The sequence below is a fragment of the Ictalurus furcatus genome, chromosome 10 (assembly GCF_023375685.1).
Source record: "Ictalurus furcatus strain D&B chromosome 10, Billie_1.0, whole genome shotgun sequence".
In the NCBI taxonomy this organism is placed as follows: Eukaryota; Metazoa; Chordata; class Actinopteri; order Siluriformes; family Ictaluridae; genus Ictalurus; species Ictalurus furcatus.
Window position 1 is genome coordinate 22,230,958 of NC_071264.1, and position 20,827 is coordinate 22,251,784.

The following is a 20,827-nucleotide window of genomic DNA, read 5'->3' on the forward strand; positions in this document are numbered from 1 at the left end:
CTTGGGAGGCAAAGAAGATACCTCATTTTTTATGAGTCTTTGCTTACTACTTTTAGTTTTTTAAGGGGGAACAGGATAATAGAGTATATAATCCACCTTGTTCACACAACTGCATTTTACTTGTTCCTCCTTAATCACTGCTGATGATATTATGGATGTGTCAGTGACATGGGTTGAAAAATATCAGATCAAAACCATGCTTGACTGTAGATCTTATGTTCTTGTTTGGTTTACGCCAGATGTAACGGGACCCCTGTCTTTCAAACAGTTCCTCTTTTGACTCATCAATCCATAGAACATTCTCCCAAAGGTTTGAGGATCATCAAGGTGTGCTTTGGCAAAATTCAGCTGAGTCTTAATATTCTTTTTTTGATGTTGTCCTTGGCTCTTTTGCCTTTGAAATAGCTTTGTAACGCATCCCAGACTTATGAATTTCAATCACCTTCTTAATCATCATTTCTGGAATTTCTTTCAACTTTGGCATAGTGTGTTGCTGTGTAAAACCTTTTAACCAACTTCATGCTGTTGAAAAAGTTCTATTTAAGTGCTGATTTGATTGAACAGGGTTTGCAGTAATCACGCCTGGTTGTGTCTGGTCCAGCTGAACCCCATTATGAATACAGTTTCATAGATTTAGAGAATTAGTAACTATGGGGCAAATACATTTTCACACAGGTGCAGTTGCTATTGGATAACTTTTTTGTTCCAATAAATAACATTATCATTTAAAAACTGTATTTTGTGTTTACTCAGGTTGATTTTGTTTTATCTTAGATTTTAATTTCTGAAACAATTTAGTATGAGATAGACAAAAACAAGAAATCATAATACTTTTTCACAGTTCTGTAGTTGTAAATGTAAGAGAAGCATAGCATTTGCTGTTTCACGATTCCCTCTTTGCTTTACCCACATTTTTATATTGCCCCTGGAGTTAAACATCGCAAAATTACACTATGATATTAAACACATGACCTGACATTAACCATTCCTAGCAGTACAACAGCATTCCATTCGGAATGAAAATCGACTTAGACATTTTCAATCACTATAAATAAATTAATGATTTTATCGCAGCAAGTTTGTTATAAGATTAGTCAGGACACTGTTGGGTTTCTGTGTGTAGAGTATCATGATTCTCTGTTTAGCTGCTGGTGAGCAGGACAATCGGAAAAAGGAGGGGTGTGAGCTCCCTTCTGGGCAAACAATTCCCACCGCTCCACAATAACATCGGTACAAAGATAAATGTAAAGCACAACTAGCTTTTTTAATAGTACAGTAAATAGTAAACACCATATGCGACTGCAACAATACAATTATAACATTTACACCTAGTAGGCTAGGTAAAAACAAAAAGGCAAAACCTCATGAAAGCCCCGAGTGTGTACTATCATGTGAGCCACTAACCAGTACTGTGGAGTGTGACATCACAAATCAATTCGTTGCTGAACATGGGCACCCCCAAAAACAGGCAGAAATCCCATTTCTTGGCCTCTGGTAAAAAGAGCTTTTAATTCATTGTCATAGTAAAACAAATACAATTTATATGTATTTTTATTTTTATCTAACAGAATGTTAAATTGCAAGGTATCTCAGAGGCCTGCTGGCCCATAACTTTCCTCTGGTGCTGGAGAAAAACTGGACATTTTTAGGACTAGCCATTGCTTTCAGTTGTGACAGGTTCATAAAGAGGCTGGCAGATGTTGCTTGGTGTAGTGAAGGTGGAAACGGATGTTTGTATATTACTGCAGGAAAATTTATTCGGAACAGGACGACTGGACGGAAGCCAGGAAAACAGTCAGCAGCCTTCGAGATTTATTCTCCAATAAACAAAAGACTGAAACAGACCTCCTGGGTTCACCGCATATAAAATCATATAAAGGTTTGGTGGAAGAAGGAAATTAGATCCTGCATGAGTACAATCAGCAATCTTTGCCACAAAGGAGTATCAACAGCTTTGTAGATTTCTATATGCTCTTTTAATTAAAAAATAAATCAGTCCAAACTGCAAAAAACAAACAAACAAACAACAACAACAACAACAACAACAACAACAACAACAAAAAATGCATTGTTGGACTTCTTTAAAGAATTCTGCTACAAAACAGTTTCAGACTTTGTAGAGCTTCTGAGGCATCCTGATTCCCTCACTCTTTCTTAATCTCACATCCTGCTTTCATCAAGGCTCAGAAGAGACCAGGCCTTGCACTGCATTTAATTTGATGTCTTGATGTTAACTGTTTCGTGTGTGTATGTGTGTGTGTGTGTGTGTGCACGTGTGTGCGCAGTTGTGCCCTGCAATGGGTTGGCACTCCGTCCAGTGCCCCAAGTCCCCTGCGATAGGGTCCAGGCTCCCCGCGACCCTGTCTAGGATAAGCGGTACAGAAAATGGATGGATGGATGGATGTTAAGTGTTTCCTTCCTGTCACTGTCTGACCTCAGTCAATACATGCTTCATAAACATAAATCACAGATTTGAAGAAAAAGCATCACTGGTCGGTGAGGGACAACTTGCTGATAACGCACACCTTATAGAAACTCTCAGAGCATATTTTCTCTAAAAAGAATACAGACTCATTCACCTCTCAGAAATGATAAGCACATAATCAAAAAGGAATCAAAAGAAAGGAATTCAAATCTCACAAAGCTTTTGTCTCTCACTGTGGTGCTCAGCTGCATCGTCTCTCTTTCAGACACCCTTCTTTTAAAGTCAGCAAGGATTTACTGAGCTCTGTTGAACTTCTTGTCCAGATACAATGGATTCTCTTCTCTCTCTGAACTGGCAAGAATGTAGGAAGCATAAATACCTTGTGTTCTGTCGGAATGAAAAATACGAAAAAATTAAATGAAAAAAATACCTCAGGAATAGCAATCAGTCCTGCTCAATGAATCAACAGTCGAACAGGATGATCGGTGTACATTGTTATTATTTTGTTTAAAGATCTTTTTTTTCCCATTTAGTACTGCCCTTAAGAAGCTACATAAGATATTTACATGTTTCCCAGAGGACAAAATAATAACAATTTACACTGATCATGCTGTTCAAAAGTTTACACCCCCCTGGCTCTTAATGTATCGTGTTGCCTTCTTAGGCATAAGTGAATGTTTACACCTTATGTAATAGTTGTGTACAAGTCCCTCAGTTGTCCTCAGTGTGAAAAGATGGATCTCATATAGCCGCTGTTGGAAAGCAGTCAAATATGCAGAAGATGCTGCAAAAGCAAAGAATGTGCAGGACAGGAGGATTTTCCTGAACAACAGTGGGCATTTTAACTGCTCAGGATAAACAAGGGACTCATGAATAACAAGGGACTCGAATAACAAAAAAACAAGGGACTCATGAATAACTTTCACAAAACATAAAAGCATATGTAAACTTTTGAGTGGGTTCATTTGTGTAAATTCAGTTATTCTGGTGTCTTGTGGACTATATGTAAACAGATGTTATATGAAATAGCTTATTCAGGGAAGAACTAAATAAAAATCTAAATGAAATTTTTATGATCTATCTTATATATTTTTTATTATTAACATTTTCAGATTCTGCAAGGTGTATATAAACTTATGACCTTCACTGTACTTGACAGCCATATTATATATATATATATATATATATATATATATATATATATATATATATATATATATATGATATATATATATATGTGTGTGTGTGTGTGTGTGTATATGTAACATATAAATATATACATCATACTGTATATAAATAGAAACTAAATCTTACTAAGGTGTTTGGCTACCACAAGCTTAAAATCTATTCACGCATACCAACTGTACACCTGTACCAACATGATAGATCAGGCTGGTTCTTCAAATCTGGCCCTCGAGGTCCACTGTCCTGCAGAGTTTACCTCCAAACTCAAATTCAAAAATTTTACAGTGAAATGCTACTATAGAAGACTTATTTCTGGCAAAATTTCAGGTGTGTATCTGGTCCCCCACCAGAGATATTCAACCCAAAAGTGAGGGAAATGTTAAAAAAAAAATTCACTTTCTCACCCCCATAAAAAATATGAGAAGTCTTAAACCTGAAATGTTCTCCAAACAAACTATACTTACCTAGATACCCCCTAAAAAAATTAAGACTGAGACTCAAATCCTTCCCATTATAAATTGGCTCTAAAAGTGGAACTGTGAGAATTTTGAGTATTACATTTGGACTTAAGTTCTAAGTCTAAGGAATCAGTGAGCTCTAGAGATCAGTGTTTTGTTCCAAGGAACTAGTCCCATATTGAGGTTTCCATAAACAGCTGTATAACCAAAAAATTAACCAATATAACCAAGCGTATGTGAACTATTGAACAGGTTAATTTGTGTAAATTCAGTTATTATGGTATTATTTAATAAGCCATTCTTCTCCCTTCTAATATTCTTGTACTTCACTCTGAGCGATCTAGTATTTTGTGATAACTGCAGTCATCTTGTTAACCTCAAGGCCTTTACAGAATGTGTTTAACGCACCCATATAAAGGTGATGTGTCTACTGTATGAGTGTCCTCTTGTGAGCCTTTTAGCATTTAGCAGAGCTCTCAGTCCTCTGTTTTATCTTCAGCCTGACTAGAAGGAGCTCACCTTGACAGGGTACTATCGATGAGCACAGAGAGCTTGTGTAGATTGCTGTGAAATTTGAACCGGAGAAAGTTCCTTTAGTGCATTTTAAATACTAGAGAAAGCTGAGATGGTACGGTCACATCACCAGATCGTCAGGCCTGGAAAAGACCATCCTCCAAAGCACTGAAGGAAGACAACATCCCAGAGTGGACTAAACTGAAGCTCAGCAAAGCAACAAGAGCTGAAGAGGTCAGAGTGAAATGCAGAGAGCTGGTCAATAGATCGTCTGTAGTGCCCCAACGACCTCTCCTGGGGGGTTACGGGACAAGACGATGACGATGATATCCATCCAAGATGAAGATGGCCATCGTAGTTAAGCAGAGCAAAACAAACAAACAAACAAAAGTATGTATTGGTTTTACAATGCCAATACAGGTAATCCCTCAAAAAAAAAGGAAAACAAAAACGGTCAGGCAACCTGCATTGGATCACTTGAGATGGAAAGACCCAAAAATTTCACTGTGCTCTGATGTATATGTGACGAACTAAAAGTGGCTTTTTTCATATGTTTTCCCAATGTCTGGGCTTAATTTTCCTTTTATACATATTTAGAAACAGCTTCAACCACTTTTCTTTGCCTTTCTGCTGTTTGTAGTGCTTTTTTGGTAAGTTCTGCCCCTGAAGTCTACTTGAGCTTTCAGGGGCTCATCTAACAAACTTGACTTGAGCTGATATTTTTCAGGTCAGCCCTTCAGATTGTGACATGGATTCAACTAAATGGAAATGGTGAGAACAATTTAACAAGAATACATCAATAATCATACCCTGATTTTGCTAAGTAAAAGGTGCTCAGGGTCAAGAATGTGGAGCTTTGATCAGCCTATTGCAAACATCCTGCTTTTGATTTGAAATAAGTGTTTAGCATGAAATAAAGGTACACAATATAACAGTTTAGTGACATTATCTCAGCTTGTCAGCTACACAAACACAGGAGTGTGCCAACATTAGGCAGCTGGAATAGTTAGCATTTTCCCACCTTCAGTAGTTATCTGATATTAATTAGCTAAACTGGTGTCAATTAATTAACAAGTTAGCTAACATAAGGCTGTTATATTCTGGAATTATCTTGACTTGACTTAATATGACTTATTAAAAGTAATAGTAAGTGGTAAATGGTCTGCACTTATATAGCACCTTTTAACCTTAGCGGTTCCACCCAGCGCTTTACACTGTTTCTCATTCACCCATTCACACACACACACACACACACACACACACACACACATCAATGGCAGCAGAGTCTGCCATCGGGAGTAACTTGGGGTTCAGTTGTAAAGACACATTTGCTAGTTGGCTAATTAACTTTATTTAAATTATTGAATTATTGATTATTGTGACTGGATAAGTAAGGAATAAAACATGACAACGTGTGCAATGTGTGTAAAGGAAAATAATCAAGGACAAAGTGGTATGATGTTGTGCTTTGTAAGCAACAGCTATTTAGAGACACTAATTTGGCCCCAAAATGATCCTGTGCCATTCCTGTTCATGTCCAAGTTTTGTCAGTGTTTGGATTTTCTTGGTGAATACGAATGGTCTGCACTTATATAACGCTTTTATCCAAAGCGCTTTACACTGTGTTTCATTAACCCATTCACACACACACTCACACACCAATGGTAGCAGAGCTGCCATGCAAGGTGCTAACTTGCCATCGGGAGCAACTTGGGGTTCAGTGTCTTGCCCAAGGACACGTCATCATGTGGAGTCATGTGGGCCGGGAATCAAACCACCAACTCTACGATTAGTGGATAATCCACTCTACCACCTGATCCACAGCCACCACCTTAAATCTGGTGGAAATTTTTTCTTTGGTTTGACTTACGCAAAAATTTACACACAACTTTACTAAAAAATACATGAGGCCCAGTATTGGAACACAGAGAAACTGCTTTACACAAATTAGATCGGGTAAATTCTGTCTTTGCAGTGCCATCTGGTTCCTTTGCTGATTTAGATTCTGACTGATCCCATGATGTCTTGTTAAGCTGTACAACTAAACATAGTATCACTTGGAGGAATGTGACAGATAATATATGCACCAATTAGCATAATTAAGTCTTGATTGCGGTCATTAACTAATTGCCTTTTCTCTGCTAATCAGACAGCTTTTTTCTGCAATACTTCCGCTTGAACAGATTCACCACTCTTCTCATGTCTTCATTAGACTTGTAATCCACAAATGACATATGGAGCATGGACAAATTAAAACTTCATAATGGCTTTTTAACTGCTTGAACTTTTATGATGGGTTAAGATATCACAATGTTGTTTTCCTTGTACTGACATCAACGCATCATTTTTTTTCCACTGAAAAACAATTCTGTCCATATTTCGTCTGGTGAACAAAATATTCTGAGGACAGATGGAAAATGTTGACCATAATATAAGACAGCTGTTCATATGTTGCCTTCCACACAGAGCAGATTTGTATCTCAGGAGTATAAACACTTTTCAGATGTTCTTCCTATCTAAGGTGACCTGATTACCTCACTTTAAAAACGTTATTTGAAGAATGACTATTCTAGTTCCTCTTGGCTAGTCATCTAAGCTAATGATTCTTTAAGTAACACTAGACAGTACATGAACAAGGCACATCAAATGATAGGTTTGATAAAAAAAAGAGGATGGAACCACAAGAAATGAAAAACAGATAACTTAATTTTGGGCATGCAAAGCTGAAACAGACCAGATTTTGTACTGAAAGAAAATTAAAAGAGTGATGGTCAACAAAAAGTGCACTGTAGTTATAAATCTGACCATTTGGAGGAGCATGTGGACAATAACAGAATACTACTGTCTGATGTACACATTTACATGCATCTTTTTGCAGGACTGGTGTCCTGTACAGGGTGGATTCCTGGCTGGGATCCACCACAACCCTGACCAGGAGAAATCGATTATTGAAGATGAATGAATACATTAATTCATTCAATTCAATTTTATTTGTATAGCGCTTTTAACAATGGACATTGTCTCGAAGCAGCTTTACAGAAACATATAAACACAGGATACAGATTTTACAGTGTGTAAATTTATCCCTATTGAGCAAGTCGGTGGCGAGGAAAAACTCCCTAAGATGATATGAGGAAGAAACCTTGAGAGGAAGCAGACTCAGAAGGGAACTCATCTTCATCTGGGTAACAACGGATAGTGTGAAAGTAAAAGAAAGTTCATTATGGTTTTTATATGAAGGCTGTTTGTTGAAATAGTCCACTGTTCACTAAAGGAGACCTGAGTGCAAAACTGCATGTGGTAATTGCAGTCCCAAGGCCATAGGAGCAACCGTAGTCCCAGCAACCACAGTGAGAATGTCCATGTGGAATTGAGGTCCAAAACCATTTCCATGGTACTTCAAGTGGTCCCATCCTAATCAATCTCCAGGCTGTAACCTCCAGTTGATGAGAGTAATTCTAGTTCCATACATTAATATGAAATGTACTATATGGTAAATGTAAGATGTAAACATACATTCACTGGATACTTTTTAGGAACACCATACTAATACTGGGTAGGACCCATTTTGCTCTAAGAACATCCTCAATTCTTCATGGCATGAGATTCCACAAGATATTGGAAACAATCTGTTGCGATTCTGGACCATGTTGCTAAATTGTCGGCTGCAGATTCATGCTGAGAATCTCTGATTCTACATCATCCCACAGGTGATCTAATGGCTTCAGATCTGGTGACTGGGAAGGCCATTGAAGTACACTGGACTCTTTCTCATGATCATAGAACCAGTTTGAGATGACCTGTGCTTTGTTACATGACATATCATGCAGGAAGTAGCCAATACAAGGTGGATAAATTGTTGCCATAAAGAGATGCATGTAGTCAGCAGCAATATTCAGATAGGCTGCAGATTTCAGATGATACTTGATTGGTATTAAGGGGCCCAATGTGTGCCAGGAAAACATTCCCCATACCATTACACTACCACCAGCAGCCTAAGCGGTTGACACACAGGAGGTTGGGTCCAAGGATTCGTGCTGGTTCATCAGGTGACATTCTCCGAGCTTCAGCTGTCCAGTTTCCACAGTGTCCAGGGCCCACAACAGCCTCAGATTCCAGCTCTTGGCTGACAGAGGTGGAACCCAATGTGCATGCTCATCTGCTGTTGTAGCCCATCCACGTCAAGGTTTGACATTTGCGTTCTGAGATACTGTTCTGCTTGCCACAGTTGGAAAGAGTGCTTACTTTAGTTTACCACTGCCTTCCCGTCAGCTCGAACCAGTCCGGCCATTCTCCTCTGACCTCTCTCATCAACAAGTCATTTGTGCTCACAGAACCGATTGTTTTTTTGTTTTTCTGTGCAAACTCTAGAGACTGTTTTGTGTGAAAATTCCAGGGGATCAGCACTTTCTGAAATACTTCAACCAGCCTATCAGGCACCAACAACCATGCCACGGTCAAAGTTACTGAGATCACATTTTTTCCCCATTCTGATGTTTGATGTGAACATTAACTGAAATTCTTGTCCTGTATCTGCATGATTTTATACACTGTGCTGCTGCCACATGATTTAATGATTGGTTAACTGCATGAATGAACAGGTGTACAGGTGTTCCTAATAAAGTGCGTAATGAGTGTACGTTTCTGTTAAAAATAATTTACCAGTCAGTCATTCAGAGGTCAATTTAAGAACACACTTTGTGGCTATTATAATACTATCCATTAAAGTCAATGTGGAAGTGAAAGTTGTTGTCACTGGCCTTACAGAGAAACATGTGATAACATCTGAATCATTTTTTACACAGTGAATCATTGGCCTGGCAGGCTGTAGAATAACACCAACACAGTGCCACATGATAAATTTGGTGCCTGTATGGAGGGTCCTGTTGTCTGGAGTAGGCTGTGATTAAGACAAGAACAGCTGCCAAACTTCATCTGTGTGTGTTTATTCCACACTTTCATCAAACCCACTTCAGCTTGCATCAAAGCATCTCCTGTGTCCTGCTGTTATTCCGGTTGCATCTAGTAATAGATGACCGAGGATCCCCATCCATAAAAACCACAGTAGCTCCAAAACATTTACCACTTGGGGTATCCAAGTGTGGGAAATAAGGGACAAGATAAATAAAGAAGTCATCCTTAGGGTTCAACATCCAGTCTGTCAAGTCATGGATGCAACCTCATCTGTGACAAAAGAGTTATTCATTCAGGGCACAGTGCTCAAACAGCATGCTTAAAAAGTTCATGATCTCGATGTTTGGCAACAACAAACTTCCGAGAGCCAGCAATTTACCAATGAAAATCCAGATCCAAATTCCTGCTCCAAAAAGGTCACTGAGAGAGTGATGCATTTCTCAAGATGGGGCACAGGGTTTATAGAGAAGAAAAGATACGTTCAACAGAATCTCTTGCTGGTGGCACCAAATCATTTAGTTTATTCCTCCACTCTAACAGAAGCAAATAGTTTAAACATTACATTCACACTCTGGTATGTACAATACTTTCATTGGGGTATTAATTCATCTTTCTTGATAAATGATGCTGCTGAATGTATTTGTTTAAGAGGTTCTTCACTTACTGAAGTTTAAAACAATTAATCTGGCATCATATTCATCAATTCAGCTCAGTGCTGGAAATCGATTTACTGAGGATGCGGCCCCCTCAGCTTATTCTTTCTAATCACACACAGCTCCCAGCTCGGAGTATATTCTATAATATCATATTAGAGTAAAAAATAAACCGTTTATACATGTACTATATGAAGCTTATAAAACAGACAGCTGTAAAAAAAAAAAAAAAAAAAAAAAAAAAAAAAAAAAATTATGGCAATCGTATAGCACCCTTTCAGGGTTTTATTGAAATGAGGAGTTTGTTGGGTTTGAATCCACAGATATAAATGGATTAAAAATATACATCAGATAATACAGCCATATTAAAAGAAGTGACCTGTCCTTCTCTCTTTCACTCTCTCTTTATTCATTCATCCTGTCATCAAACAGGTTCTGCAGCAGAACTGCCGGAAGAGTTTCTTCTCACACAGCCGGTTGGACTTCACCATGTCACAGAACACCTCGTCCGCTTATGGAGTAGAAAGGAAGGAGAGAGAGAGAGAGAGAGAGAGAGAGAGAGAGAGAGAGAGAGAGAGAGAGAGAGAGAGACCACTCGTTCAGTTCAGACAAGGCATGATATAACCTCCTTATACTAACTGCATTTCCAAATTTTCAATCTAAATCTACTATCAGAAGTGTTAATTATTAGTCATTAATTAATTCATTCATTAGTCATTTTAGTGAACATTTGTGTTGGTGGCCATGGTCAGTTTACGCGGTGATTTAGTAAAAATATGCAAGTGTAATATGTAAATTTTCAATAAAAATTCTATGATCAAAAAAAAATATGCAAGCAAATACAAGTGCATCTCAAAAAATTTGAATATCGTGGAAAAGTTTTTTTTTTTCGTAATTTAATTAAAAAAGTGGAACTTTCATATATTCTACATTCATTACACATAAAGTGAAATATTTCAAGCCGTTTTTTGTTTTAATCTTGATGAGTATGTCTTACAGCTCATGGAAATAAAAAATCCAGTATCACAAAATATTAGAATAAAGAATTTATAATACAGTAATGTCGACCTGAGAAGATTGCTAATCAGCTAATTAACTCAAAACATCTGTAAAGGTTTCCTGATCCTTTAATCTCAGTCTGATTCAGTACACACAACCACAATCATGGGGAAGATGAAAGTCAATTTTGCATTTCAGTTGGAAATCAAGGTCCCAGAGTCTGGAAGAAGAATGGAGAGGCACAGAATCCAAGATGTCTTAAATACAGTGTGAAGTTTCCACAGTCAGTGATGATTTGAGGTGCCGTGTCATCTGCTGGTGTTGGTCCACTGTGTTTTCTCAAGTCGAGAGTCAATGCAGCGTCTACCAGGAGATTTTAGAGCACTTCATGCTTCCATCTGCTGACAAGCTTTATGGAGATGCTGATTTCCTCTTCCAACAGGACTCGGCACCTGCCCACAGTGTCAAAACTACTAGTAACTAGTTTGCTGACCATGGTATTACTATGCTCGATTGGCCAGCAAACTCACCTGACCTGAACCCCATATAGAATCTATGAGAGACACCAGACCCAACAATACAGACGACCTGAAGGCCGCTATCAAAGCAACCTGGGCTCATCAGTGCCACAGGCTGATTTCCTCCAGGCCATGCACATTGATGCAGTAATTCATACAAAAGGATTAAAGCCCCGACCAAGTACTGAGTGCATAAATTAACATATTTTTCAGAAGGTCGACATTTCTCGATTATAAATTATTTATTCTAATATTTTGTGATACTGGATTTTTGATTTCCGTGAGCTATAAGCTGTAATTATCAAGATTAAAACAAAAACGGCTTGAAATATTTCACTTTATGTGTATTGAATCTAAAATATATGAAAGTTCCACTTTTTAATTTAAATTACGGAAAAAAATGAACTTTTCCACAATATTAAATTTTTTTTAGATGCACCTGTAAATGTCACATCCACCCAAGACATTACAGCTCCACGCCAGCAGACGTCCCCCTCTGTAGAATCCTAACTCCGATATCACCCATCAAACACTTCCTGTTTACATACTATATAATGCCACATTCGATTAAAGGTCATAAGTCATAATTTCTGACTTCCGACTCTGAAAAACTGAAGAAAATGCACCTTCAACTCGGAATTCCTATTTGGGAACTCTCAATGGCCTCCTCAACTTTGAGTTAAGCAAGTAACGTCAAATCAACATGGCTGCACACAGCATCAGCAGTAAACAAAACAACACTTCTTACCTTTAAATGAGTTATGATGTATATAAAAGTATTTGCTTTAGATCAATCAACATACAGTACAGACATATGAGCTTGTTAAATCTAGAACACTGACTATACAATTCACTATTTTGAGAAAAATAAACATCATTCATCACAGTTAGTTGGCTAGCTTGTTGCTTTTTCTCACTTTGTAGCTCGTATGCATGGTGGTTGAAATTTACTTAATTCAGAGCTTCCACTTCACACTTCTGAAGTAAATTGAAAGCAGCATAAAGCCAGTTCAACCATTCAGTTAGTGTGAAGTCTTGCCAACTTTTAAATTCATGTAAGTCCTGAACCTTAAATTCTGTGATTGCTATTTCTGTGTTTTGACTCTTGCCTTGTCATTCTTTTCATTTGCATTTTTATTCTTTGAATTTGCCCTTTGTCTGGGCTATTCGTGAATTTCTGTGATTCTCTGGAACTGGATTCTCACGCATGTCCTGAGTCCTGTCACTTTGTTACAAAAACCAAGCGTCATTAACATCTAGCTGGCACTGTATAACCCCATTTACTTTCTGTTAGTGGTATTATGTCTGAAAACTCTGGTTTAATCAATCCCACTTGAGCATATCTCACAACTACTACCATGTGGTATTCAACACAAAAAGCCCTTATTATTCAACACGTAAAACACTTAATGAATTGGGACAGTTGTGCTGAGGGTATGGAAATCTTCAAATAGTTCATGGCAGGATGTCATTAGAACTGGAGTTAAGAACCCCTATAATTACGGTTTTTATATGACAAACAACTCAAACTTGCATATGATATATATATATATATATATATATATATATATATATATATATATATATATATATATATAAAAGTTTAAAAAATAATTCATTTATAGTAATAATGCTTTACATATATAACATATGATGGTCAAAACAAGGTAGACTATATGGCCAAAAGTGTGTGGACACCCGACCCTCACGTTCATATGTTCTTTTTGAACATCCCATTCCAGATTTAGTTCGCCTTTGCGGTAATAATAACTTCCACTCTTCTGGGAAGGCTTTCCATTAGATTTTGCAGCCACAAGAGAATTAGTGGTTGAGGTCAGGGCCTCAGGGCCTCAGTGAGGTTATCTGCACTTGCGTCCATCCTAATGTCCATTACGTTTATTACGTGACAGTATAACTACAGCATACAAAGACATTCCATGCGTCAAACTTTGTGGCAACATGTGTAACAGTTGATTTTATTATTGCTAAAATGTGGTGTACAGCTGCGTAAAATGTATGTCTCTTAGAGTCAGACATACTATCTATGCATCTTTGTTATTATATTATGGTAAATAGTCTGCATTTATATAGTGCTTTTTTTTTTTTACCTTAGTGGTTCTACAAAGCTCTTTATACTGTTTCTCATTCACCCATTGTTATATGTTCTCTATGCCCTGCTGCCTGACTGCTATTTACAATAATGTTTTGCTATTTACAATCCTCTACTCTTTTGCCTCTTCTCATACCCATGCCTTTTCTATCTCCCCACTTTCTCACCTGGCCTGGTCAGCCCAGTTGTTCTGTTATGTAAGCTTTGATAAAAGAGATTTTTGGGTTAATGTGGGATAGAATTTTCTCAAAGCAGCATTGTTGGCATTCTGCTGCAGGCCTATTCACAACCTCTTATACCCCATACCCCATACTCCCTCTTATCCAAGTCCCTTGGTTCTTCCCAGCCTCTTACTTGTTGCTTTCTAGTCTCTCTCTCTCTCGCTCTCTCTCTCTCTCACTCATTCATACATTTACATTCCTTTCTCTTTCCAATAAATTCTCTTTCCCTTGTCCTCTAGTTCACTCTTCTGCCTGCCTGTATCTCTATCTATTTTACTGTTCTTTATTTCTCCTTCTCTCTCTTTCTAATGAATCAAGTCTTACAAGACAAAGCTCCTGCAAGCCATAGTTGAGCTGTCTACAACCAGCTTTGTTAGAGACGATTTAAAACTCGAGTGGCCTCTAAAAGCTCTCTGGTGAAGCAGCCACAAAAACAAAGTTGTGAAAATGGAGTGTCAAAGCATGGGATGACATTGCGGCACTCCTGCGCTGAAGCCATGCCTAGCTCAGCTCTGTGCCAGTAAAATTCTTCCTTACACAATTGGTAAACACCTTCTCCCTATTGCAGCAAGGGCAAAATCCAACTTCGATGCTGCAACTAATGTAAAATACTAGTGAGCGCCAATATGCAGTACATCATGACTAACATGTATAACTGAACACATTTTTGTTTATATCCAGAAATCTTTGTCATTTTCTACCACAGTGCTGGTGAATTCTCAGTTGTGACTGGTCAGACGTTTTAAATCTGAAGAAATTTCTATAGCTGCATCTCTGACAGCAGTTCTGGTTGTAATACAAATGACAGCTTTATATTAAATCACAGCATGGTTGAATGCTCGAAGAAGGTGTGCATTACTTTCATGCAGCAGCACAGCGCGAACAGTAGTTCTGGCTGTAACAAACGATAGGATTATATTAATGTGCTCATTCTAATACATTATTATTTGTAGTAACAGCTCATACACAGGGACTTGTATGGCAAATGCTCCACATAATCTAAAATTAATAATAAGATTTTTACAAAAATGTTTAACAAATAAAAACACAGCATTGATGTGGAGAAGTTTTTTCTTTGGAGGGGTCTCAAGTGTCACTGCTTTGTAACATGGTGCTTGGCAAAGTTTCCCAGCATGGGAAAGTCTTTAGGACGGAGAAGTTTACATTTTCTAGTTTCTCAGTAAAACGATCAGCTGCATTTGTTTTTAGAGAAAGACAGAACAGGAGATGTTGGTAAATTAACATATCACGGACCTTTTGCAACCTTAAATCTCACTTTAAACCATTAAAATGTGAGATGTGTCGTCATTAATAAATCAGACATTGTAATCGTTGGCACACCTGAGCTTTCCTGCTCCAGGTGCACTGTATCAAGGCTGACCCTATGCTCTGACCACAGCTTCCTAAAAATCTCGGATATGTGGGGGAAAAATAATCACTGTATTGTAATGTATATGTGAAAAATAAATGTATCTATTCTATAATGGGATTCATATACAGCACACTGAGCCCACATCAACAGCAAGTGACCAATAAAACCAAATAAACTGCCTGAGGACATGGCAGTGTCACTAGCAGCCTTCCCACTGTCTCCTTTCCCTCTATAAAAGCAAAATCTAGAGAGTGAGGAGTTTTTTTTAGTGAAGCAAGAGGCACTATGTCCTACAGTGCAAGTGAAAATTAGCAACAAAGCAATGTGGTTTTGCAAAACGTTCCGGCCCTGCTGAATCCGCTGTGCTTACTATTGTTACAGGTGGCGTTGATTATGCAGGTACCGCCGACCAGGTTGTATCCACCTCTGCACTGAGTACAGCTTGTTCCAGGCCCACGGCAGCTTAGACAGTTCTCCTCACATCTGCAAAATGCAACAAGCAAACCACACGGTGAGTGTTAAAAAACAAAAATTTGTAAACAGCTCCCACTTCATCACAAATCAAAGTGAGAAACTTTAACTTCCTGTTTTTTTATGGATGAATGAAGCAAGGCAATAAACTTGGGGCACCATGATATTAATATGTATGAGGGCATCGGCTGGCCGAGGCTGGCACACTGAACCCTTCTGGCTGCTCCACTGATTCTCAGCAATCGGTATGACGCACACATTCTCACACGCTCAGATATAAAGCCAGAAAATACGGATATCATATGATGAGAATGAGCTTATGGGATTGAAAATGTCGAGTTGAATTTGGCAGCGCGGGACAGAAAGTTGGTGTGCAGAATCATTATTCAATAGCATATTTCACCCAAACCTCAAATATTTCTAGTATGTACACTAGTATCAGCCAGATAACTCTATGCAAACATCATTGCATTAAGGATTCCCATTAAACATTCTGTAGGAGATCTCAAGTTGGCCTTCGGCTGAGATTACTTGACATATTAATCAGCATGCTTGTGTAACAACAGTGACACAAAGTTAATGGGAAATTGAGATGTTTGATTAATAACTAGAACAGAGAAAAGCCATAAAACAGTGGCATAGCTAGGAAGTTATTTCAGTGCAGAGATAGGGAAATATGCTAAATAAAATCACAGCGTGATCTGTACAATTAAACTGATAAGTATGACACGCTCATGCATTTTGGGTGGATGTCAGACAGTAGTAGATATGGTGGTTTGGATTAATTGGATTAAAATAATACCAGATATAATACCACTAACATAAAGTAAAGGGGTTTATTCAGTGTCAGCTAGATTAAATTAAAATAATGTGTGAGGGGCTCCTAAGTGGCATAAAAGGAAAGTGTTCACACTATTGTCTGGAGATTACAAGTTTGAATCCTAACAATGCCACAGCCATCTGTGAGTCTAAGGTGAGAGTCTAAGGGTGCAAAATTGGTTGTGCTCTCTCCCTGTCAATCACAGTGAAACTAGCCATTTGTGGGCATTTGTGGGCTCAAGTATGTGGAAACGCACAAATAACACTTTCCTTTGAGTGTTATGCTGCCCTGTGATGCTGCATGATGCAGTTGGTTGCTTCACAAGTTTCTGAGGAAGGATGTGAAAGCCTTCACCCTGGCTGGTGGATGGAATTGATCAAGACTAAATTGGGGATGGGGGACGGGGGTTGGGATTGGGTGCAAATAAGTAAATAAATAACATGTGCAGGGGAAATGACATCTTACCTTAACATAAATCCAGATCTACTGCGAAAAACTCATGATTCTGGTTGGTTAGTCCTATTTCTCACCATATCAGTTGGTATTGGTAACCAATAAAATGTAATTAAACAAAGTAAAGGAAGTATTCATCTGGCATCATCCTATTATGAATATCATTATAGTACAATTACTGCACAAAACTATGCTATTTTTATATATATATAATGTATACTGTATAAATAGCAGCACTGATGTGTATGTTAACTACCCATGGATAGGCATTTGGAATGGTCATAAAATATTTCAGGGGCATGCCTCTAACTTAAAAATAAATACCATTTCCTATGTACAGTGGAGGAAAGAAGTATTGAACGCGTCAATTTTTTTCAGTAAATATATTTCCAATGAGGTTATTCACATGAAATTTTCACCAGACATCAATATTAACTCAAGAATTCCGCAAATATAAAGAATTCACAACATTAAAGTCCATAAATAAAATTATGTGTAATAAAGTGGAATGACACAAGAATAAAAGTATTGAACACACTAAGAAAAATCAGTTCTCCAAGGCAAGGTAAGGCAAGGAACCAGCTGAAATCTGTAAGTAGTCAGAAAGTAATTATACCCCATATCAGTGCAAATTAATATCAGCTGGGTTAGTAAATTGATGGTCTACAAAAAGGCTTTTCATTACCAAGGTGGCACACAAGAAACATCTCATGATGGGTAAAAGCAAAGAGCTCTCACAAAACCTTCCCAACCTTATTGTTGCTAAACATAGTGATGGAATCAGATACAGACATATTCCAAAACTTCTGAATCCTCCAGTAAGCACCATTGGGGCCATTATCCACAAGTGGAAGCAACATCACCCTGTCATCAACCGGCCACGCACAGGAGTTCCTCACGTTCTGACCAGGGAGTCAGAAGAATAGTCAGAAGAGTAGCCCAAGAGCCAAGGACCACCCGGAAAGAGCTCCAGAAACACTTGGAGGCAGTAGGTACAATCATCACAGAGAAAACAATAGGCTATTCACTCCACTGCTCACGCTCTCCCCGCAAGACTCCATTGCTAAAGAAAAGGCATGTCGAAGCTCATTTAAAGTTTGCTATAACCCATTTGGACAAGCCTATGAAATACCCGGATACTGTAGTCTGGTCAGACGAGAGCAAAATTGAACTTTTTGGCTGTCATACTACACGCCATGTTTGGAGAAGAAATGGCACTCCACATCACCTTAAAATACCATACCAACAGTGAAGTGTGGAGGTGAAAGCATCATGGTGTAGGACTGTTTTTCCTCACATGGTACTGGCAGACTTCATATAATTGAAGGAACGATGAATGGAGCCCTTTAGCGAAAGATTCTTGAGAAGAATCTGCTGCCATCCACCAGGATGAAGATGAGACGTGGGTGGACCTTCCAGCAGGACAACGATCTAAAGCATACAGCAAAGGAAACTCTCAATTGGTTTCAGAGGAAAAAAAAAAGGCCTTAGAATGGCCCAGTCAGTCACCTGACTTGAATCCAACTGAACAAGGTTTAAAGACAATATGTTTAGAAGAATGGGTCAAAATCACATCTGAATACTGCGGCTGATTAATTTCTTCATAGAGGAAGCGTCCTGAAGCTGTCATTACAAACAAAGGCTTCTGAGAAAATATTAAATATATTTCAGTTAGCGTGTTCAATACTTTTTTCCTGTGTTATTCCACTTTATTATACATAACTTCATTTATGGATTTTAATGTGTGGATTTCTTGAGTTAATACGAAAGTCTGGTGAAAATTTCATGTGAATAGCCTCATTGGAAATATATTTACTTAAAAAAATGTTCACGTGTTCAATACTTATTTCCCCCACTGTCAATTTTGTAAACATTTATAACAAAGCTCTGTTCTTCTAATAGAGCTCATTTACATAAAACAAACACAAACAGACACTGTGAGGGCACATGATTCAAAAAGAAGCAATTACTAGGATACACCTGACTAATAGTGTAAGTTATTTTTAACTAATCACATTTTAGCAATAAAATCATTACTAATATATATATATATATATATATATATATATATATATATATATATATATATACATACACACACACACACACACATATATATACATACATTATATATATATATATATATATATATATATATATATATATATATATATATATATATATATATATATAAATGTATGTATATATGTGGCAGATACACTAGGACAGGCCATATCATTGTTCCATGTTCCAGTGTTCCAACTTCATTTGTGGGCTCTGAACTCCAGAGAGCATTGTACTTCATATTGATCAGTGAAATAGCAGCAGGAAATAAAACCTCCCACAAAAGACTCTGGCATATACATTAACAAATGCTTTTTCCTCATGACCTTGAGGAACAGTCACACCTTTTACGATGTGTTTGTCACTCCTGCAGTGGTACATGGATTTAACTAATGCCTTTTAGACTGTACATTCTTTCTCAGGGTCAAACTTTGCTTTTATTTTTACGGCTGTCTGGTCTTCTTCTTCTTCTTTCTCTCTCTCTCACATACACACACCTTCCTACACAACCTTTTCATTCCTCCAGAAGAGAATTCATTCACCAGCCGTGACCACCTTTGAAAGCCTCTATTTGCTTTGAACATCTTTCCCAAAGTAAGAACCTCCTGATTTATAAGCCAGAGGGACAAAGTAGCTGCAGTTCTGTCTGACCCTCTAGTGACCCATTACAGACATCTAAAACGTGGTGATAGTGTTATAAATTCAAACTTTCTGCAGAAGGTGAGCAAGTGGTTTGCTAAAGCTGCTCACAAATCTCGAATTCACTATTTTTGGAGAGGAAAAAAAAAAGAAAAAGAGGTGGTACAGTGGTGCAGTAGTTAGCCTTGCACCCTCACTGCGCCTGGGTTACTGTCTATATGGGGATCCTGTGCATGTTCTCCATGTGGGTTTCCTTTAGGTTCTCTGGTTTCCTCCCACCTCCCAAAAACTGGCAATCAGGTGGATTGAGGACTCTAAATTGTCCTTAAATGTGAATGAGTGTGTGAGTGTGTGAATGTGTGTATGTCTAGTTCCCTGTGATGGATTGACGTCCCATTCAATGTACAGTATACTCCCGCCTCATGTGCAGTGTTCCTGGGATAAGCCATGGATCCACCATGACCCTTACCAGAGTAAAGCAGTTACTGAGGATGAATCAAAGACTGAACAAAATAAAATAAAAACAAACAAACAGAAACAATGATTCCACTATGCATTATGTGTGAACAAAGGCTAATAAAGTAAATGTAAAACCTACAAACATATATTTTTGTTAAAATCCTTTTCATATGCTGACATGATAGTAAACAGGCTAAGAGACATCGTGTGCAATGACTGTTGACTCATTCATAGGAAATTACCATAGGAGTTTGCAGAAGGTGACATCAGTATAGCATATTAATAAAATGCTATAAAAAATGTTATTGGCTTTCAGTTGGTTTAAAGGAAATGATCAGAGAAGAAAATGATTGTACACAAGTTTCTCCTTACTGCAAATGTAGATGATCAGTCATGGGTGATGTCCAATATCCACCCCTTTAATACTGCCTGGAGCCACAAGACTAATGTAGCTAACAAGTCATTTAAGTCCATTTCACCTGAAGCCTTTTCCATAAATACATACACAAATCTTCATAAACTTGCTACAAACAACACCATTAATCTATATAAC

At 37.9% G+C, this 20,827-nt stretch overlaps 1 protein-coding gene across 3 annotated transcripts in view; it reads right to left on the reverse strand.

Moving 5' to 3' along the window:
* Positions 1 to 9,985: 9,985 nt before the first annotated feature.
* The window catches only part of pcsk6 (proprotein convertase subtilisin/kexin type 6), a 91,499-nt gene continuing 80,657 nt past the window's right edge, over positions 9,986 to 20,827 (reverse strand). For all 3 annotated transcript variants that reach the window (XM_053635606.1, XM_053635605.1, XM_053635607.1), the window contains 2 exons: positions 15,739 to 15,851; positions 9,986 to 10,659 (listed from right to left, as the gene is read on the reverse strand). In XM_053635606.1, the coding sequence (XP_053491581.1) occupies positions 10,562 to 10,659; positions 15,739 to 15,851 (211 nt within the window). In that variant the 3' untranslated portion in view covers positions 9,986 to 10,561. The remainder of the gene's footprint in view (positions 10,660 to 15,738; positions 15,852 to 20,827) is intronic.